This window comes from Lycium ferocissimum, chromosome 5, assembly GCF_029784015.1.
Source record: "Lycium ferocissimum isolate CSIRO_LF1 chromosome 5, AGI_CSIRO_Lferr_CH_V1, whole genome shotgun sequence".
Taxonomy (NCBI): Eukaryota; Viridiplantae; Streptophyta; class Magnoliopsida; order Solanales; family Solanaceae; genus Lycium; species Lycium ferocissimum.
Genome location: NC_081346.1, coordinates 35,017,538 through 35,023,537, shown reverse-complemented (window position 1 = coordinate 35,023,537; position 6,000 = coordinate 35,017,538). Strand labels below are relative to the sequence as shown.

The 6,000-nt window shown below is 36.7% G+C and overlaps 1 protein-coding gene across 1 annotated transcript; it reads left to right on the top strand.

The window, feature by feature from the left end:
* Positions 1 to 1,364: 1,364 nt before the first annotated feature.
* On the top strand, positions 1,365 to 2,074 carry LOC132057744 (uncharacterized). Its single transcript, XM_059450346.1, has 2 exons — positions 1,365 to 1,851; positions 1,923 to 2,074. The coding sequence occupies exons 1-2, from the start codon at positions 1,365 to 1,367 to the stop codon at positions 2,072 to 2,074; spliced, it is 639 nt and encodes a 212-aa protein (XP_059306329.1).
* The last annotated feature ends 3,926 nt before the right edge of the window (positions 2,075 to 6,000 follow it).

Here is a 6,000-nt window from a genome sequence, read left to right as displayed (position 1 = left end):
TAATCATAACAAATAAAATTTTAATCATCCCTATCCACGCATACCATTTTCGGCAATGCACATACATATCTATACCACAAAATTTTCATACTCTATATTCCTTTCCACATTCTACAACACATATATATATTTCTTCCAAGACAAAAGGAATGAAATCTTACCTTTTTCTCCTTAGCTTCTTCACTTGGCAAATATGCTAAATCAACGAAACAAGCGTCCTATCTTCCGAAACAATTACACCACGTTGTAGAGGAACCTTGAATTAGTAGGAATACCACAAGAAAATAATTTTTGGGACAAGATTTCAAAGGGTCAAATTTTGTGGGATATGGCCGAATGGCCCTTAATATTTTGCTCTTCTTCTTTTGTTTTTCTCCTTCTCTTACTTCTTGAATCTTCTAAGATAATGATCCTTCTTATACAATTTATCACATGGAAAAATAAATAAATCCCATGGGTTTGGGCCATGGCTTGGCCGGCCACTTCCAATTTTTGGGCCCTTTTTTTTTTTTTTTTTTTTTTAGCCCAATTTGCTTTGGTTCATATTTCGCAATTTACGAAACTAATTCCCTAAATTCCAATTTTTACCCCTTAGCCTCCTCAACACTTCCGCATCAACATTTTCACGAACAACATATTTATTGGCTAAAATCAAAATATTGTTCTACCTACATACAAGTCGCACTTATTTCAATTTATTCGAATGTTCAAAATTACGGGATATAACAGCTGACTATGAATGTTTTGAGAGATTATGAAAAGATTTTAGGTTAATTGATAAATAAAGAGAAAAGTTTCTTTTACATGCATCAGAAATCAGCAATGCAGTTGTGTCAAGAAGTTAAGCAGATAACTGGTTTCACAAGAGGCATGTTTCCCTTCAAATATCTTGGTTGTCCTATCTTTCATTCTAGAAAAAGGAAAGCTTATTATAATGATCTGATCAAGAGGGTGAAAGATAGGTTGTAGAACTGGAAAGGAATGCTGTTATCATTTGGAGGGAAAGCAGTACTTATCAATAGTGTTTTACAAAGTATGCCAATGTATCTTCTATCTGCAATGGAACCTATTAAGTATACACTAAATGAATTGCATAAAATCTTTGTAAGATTCTATTGGAGTAATAAGGAAGAAGGCAAAGAGTAGACACCTGGTCGGCTTGGTGAAAGTTTGTGTTCCTAAACGGAGGGAGAATTGGGATTTAGGTCCTCTTTGATGTATCAAAAGCTTTATTCACTAAGCTATGGTGGAGATTCGAAATACGGTCTCGTGCTCTGTGGTCAACATTCATGTGGAATAAGTATTGTAAGAAACATATTCCAATCAGGGTTCAATGGAAAGGAGGCTCATAATTATGGAAGAAGATGCTTGAAGCAAGAGATGCAACAGAAAGGGAGATATGGTGGGAACCAAGAAATGGTTTTGCAAACTTTTGGTTTGACAACTGGACTAAGCTTGGTCCTCTTACTCAACTTATGCCAGCTAATTTCCCTATGAATGATAGTATTCAGGAGGTTGCAGATCTTATGGAGAATGGGAAGTGGAGTTATCAGAAATTGCAACAAACTGTGCCAAAAGATATTGTTGATCATATAAGAAAAGAGGTGCACATTGATACTCCCTCTGAAAATATGGACAAGGCCTGGTGGATGCTCACTGGTAGTGGTAAATACACTGTTAGTAGTGCATGGGAAGCAATAAGACAAAGAAGTACCTCAAACTGGTGCTATAAGCAATTCTGGACAAAAGGTTTGCCTTTCAAGATTGTTGTCTTCTTGTGGAGAGTGTGGAAGCAGAAGTTACCTGTTGATGATATACTTGCAAAGATGGGGATATCTATTGTGTCTATATGTAGGTGTTGTACTTAGCCTCAACAAGAAACAATGAATCATATGTTTGTGACAGGCCAATATCTTTTGCAGATATTTGGAAGATGTTTTCTGCAGCAGCAGGTGTGCAAGGCCCTTTTATTCAAGTTAATCAAGCAATCAATAAACGGTGGGACATAAAGTGCTCTTCAAAGCTGAAACCGTTATATCAAGCAGCTCCTGCAATCATCCTTTGGCAACTCTAGAAAAGAAGAAACACAGTTTTGCATGGTGGGAATATGTCTAAGTATAGGGTCATATATGAGATTAATCTTAACCTCATTCAACTGGTCAAAACTAGATATCCATGGATGAAAAATTTTCCAAACTCTTGGCCTCAGCTGGTATAGCATCTGGAACAATATAGGCCTCAGATATAGTACACACTGGTTCAATGGATTAGTCCTCCTGTAGGGTGGTTCAAATGTAATAGTGATGGTGCCTCCAGGGGAAATCCTGGTCCTGGTGCATCTGCATTTTGGTGTGAGAAATCATGAAGGAGAGTTTATTCATGCTAGTGCTAGAAGGATTGCAGATACAACCTGTCTGTGTGCAGAGGCAAAAGCAATGCATGATGGCATCATTTATTGTGTAATACAACAGCATCTACCACTGATATTGGAGACTGATTCACTTGGTTTAATGAAGATAGTAGAAGGGGATTGGGAAGTTCCATGGAGTATTAGTATGGAGGTGCAGAAGATCAGAGAATGGAGAAAGAAGGGAATGATACAAGTTGGACATGTGCTGAGAGAGGGCAACCAGCTTGCTGATTTTTAACTAACTATGTTTTTTTATTTTGCAGGTACTCTTAACTTTGATCTATTTATTGAACTACCAATTGCAGCTAGGAGACTTGTAAATATTGACAAAATGCATTTGCCAAGCTTCAAATTTAAAACAGTAATTCCTAGAGAACCAGATTAAAGCAAGCAATTTTCATAATTCTAGATGCAGCAACACTGAAGGCTGCGAATCATTATTAACAGAAATATCAAAGTGGAGATAGATCAAGATTAAGTTTATCTGCTCTTGAGTCTGTTGCTAAGCAAATTCTATCCAATATGTGGTATTAACTTCATGTTCAGCCTGTTGGAAGAATCTCCTTAGTGAAAGAGGATAAGTACAGATAAACTGTCCCATTCAAGCATTTCATATCAAAGTTCAGGAGGCTCAGATTATATACAGTTTTGGCTAGCATAAAAGGCCTGATTTTGCACAGTTGCAAGTTAGAAGGATACTTCTGTTGGCATTAGATTGCGTAGCACCTGGTGAGAGATTGAGGTGACTTGAAATGGAATCAAGCCAAGACTTGGAATGTTGATGCATATATTAGGCTAGATATAGCTACTTAAGCTATTTTACACTTGATTTTTAGGCACTTTTGGCCTTGTAATCTTTCCTGCTTGTTTTTTTTTTCTTGCTTTCTTTGCTGCTTTTCTGTACAAAACCTTTGATTTATAAAACTCACAACTATGCCTGGTGCTAGTTGTTTTGATTAAAAAAAAAAAGATGATAGGGGTTAGCTTGATGAGAAGCAACCTACTGTTCCGAGTGGTATATTAAGAGTTATGCGAGATAATGAGATGTAGAAAGTAGTTTGGACACATAACAGTTTGCCTTAATTACGCCTACTAAAGGTGCTCAGCTATCAAGACCTTTGTGAGCCCCCTCAAGGAAACTTGGATATAGCGGGTTACTTATAAGTGAGAAGTATGAGTTAAACAATCGACAAGAATCCCAAATCTCGTAAGGAAATAAGAAAGTCTGTTATTGCCTACCAAGTTAAAACTATTGTACTATTTATGCAGGCAGAAGGATTATAAGGATCATGGGATAGTCAGTTCAGACCCGAATTACTATAGCAATCTATGGAAAATCAACATTACGATTCAAGCACCAACACACGACAACGAGATTTAAGAAAGACCTCAAGTTAATAAGGAAGCTTTCTTAAGGAACAGTGTGCATGAAATACACCACAATATAATGAGATAAGCTGATTAATATATATATGTATAAGCTATGTCAAACCACCCAGGAAAGAGACTGAATGGAGATTATCCTTGAGAATATGATTCGCGTACCCAGTAGCAACATTTTGATAAGGAGGAAATACGCTAGATGATATACGAGTAATAAGGGGACGGTCATATGAGAAAATTCAAGTAGCAATAAACTACCAATAAGTCCATAATGCTAAGGAGAGTTCTATAGTACCAAGAAGGTGAAAAAGATTGCATAAGAGGCAAAAGAAGAAACGAGGCCCAAGTATTCAGGATAGCATTTCTGCACGAGGTAAGCATCTTGGCAGTATACTTATGCTCGCTATTGTATGAAATGAAAAGTTTTGATATGTTATGCTATATAACCTTGTAAGGCAATATTAGGACTTTTCTGCTTTTCGACAGGATTTGGATAATCATAATTATAGGGGAGACTCTGTCAAAATTCTCCCAAGACTCGTTGAAAATAGTTATGCCCCTATACGCCCTAATATTTGAGGACGAATATTCCTCAGGGGGAGAGGATGCTACACCTCGTACTTTCGAACGCTAAGTTATGTCATAAGTTAATCGACGTGAGCTCGGAGAATAAGATTATCTTTTAGATTAAAAGTTCTTAAACCATGTTTAACAAGTGTTAAGTAAGTTTCGTGGAGGTTAGAGGTCAAGCGAATCGAAAGGGTTAAGTTTTGTCAAAATCCTACTTTGGTCAAAAGTTGAGGCAGAATTTGGCCCAACTTTCTATGGGTATATCTCCAAGTAAATTAGGAGTTATGGGATGCATTTCCTATCTAAATTTCAAGTTCATCGAGTCTATTTTCCAAAGCACTAAACCGTTCGTCAATCGGCGCTCTGTACAAAAAGTTATGTACGTTGTAAGAAAGTGTTGCAAAGCATACCCGAGATACGGTCCAATGCACGGACCATACATGTAATGTACGGATCCATGTACAGCCTGTACAATTGGGCGTACAAAATGTACGGCCCGTATATCCTTGACAAGCTTTGAGGCGGTAGCCGACTTGGACTTGTTTTAAATACGTTTTGGGACTTGTTTTTGGCCATTCTTCGACCATACTTCATCTCCACTCTCTCTCAAGCTTTCCTAATAGTTCCCTAAAGGTTTAGGGTGAAACCCAAGCGATTACATTCATTCTCAACATCAAAAGCTAGTACTAGTGAAGACTATTTCATCTATGGTGTTGTGATGTTAACAAGGGTGGTTATCAGATGAATCAAGCTTGATTTCAAGTTGCATCTACTGAACAAGATAAGTTTATCATATTTTTGGCTACGTTCAAGGTTAATTACATGTTGGTTGTGCCGTTTGAGTGAAAGATTACAACATAGCACTCGAAAGGGGAAGAGATGTTGTTATCTTTTTGTTGGAATGTTTCAAGCTATATGTATAAGTTGTTATGGCTAGAATTATGGAAAACAACTTGATTATGATATGGTTACTGTTGTTATACATGTCTATATGTTTATCAAGTGAATTGATGAAAGAAACATATGAAACTTGAGATTGAAAGTGAAGATTAAGTTGTTGAACTTTATGGACTGTTTTCTTGTTATCTCTGTGAGATACAAGGCTGGAAAATTGAATGAATATATTAGTTATCATATTATTATTATTGTTGAGTTAATATAAGATATTCATAAGGGGTAAAATGGGTTATATGGGTTCCAATCTGAACTTGCCGCTCGTCGTGAAATATTGATGACTTCTTATTGATATATGACATATTATTATTGGTGTTGTACTTGTTGTGTTGCTATGGATTGTTGTTTTTGATATGTGGGATTGAAAGATGCCAATGTTATAGGGGAAATGCTGCCCAAATTTGCGTAGGCGAGCTACTAACTTAGAGTTACCACTTAGTTCCTTCTAGACACTAATTAAGGGCCCTATTGTATTAATGTAGATTAAGTGTATCGTGGGCTGCTTCGAAAGTATTGTGGAAACAAGGAGATTGAGGTATGTTAAGGCTAATCCTTTCTTCTTTTGGCATGATTTAAACTGAAGGAAACGTAAACGAAACGTTATTCCATAATGAATCCGCTCTTAGTAGCTAGGGATGTTCATGTCGTTCATATCCTTATAGTATTGTTTCAAGCATGTTTTT

What these genes read in the sequence shown, in the direction of transcription:
- LOC132057744 (XM_059450346.1), top strand. Translation starts at nt 1,365, where the DNA reads ATGCTTGAAGCAAGAGATGCAACAGAAAGGGAGATATGGTGGGAACCA. An exon ending in GATATCTATTGTGTCTATAT is followed by an intron (nt 1,852 to 1,922) that starts GTAGGTGTTGTA and finishes TATCTTTTGCAG; the next exon opens with ATATTTGGAAGATGTTTTCT.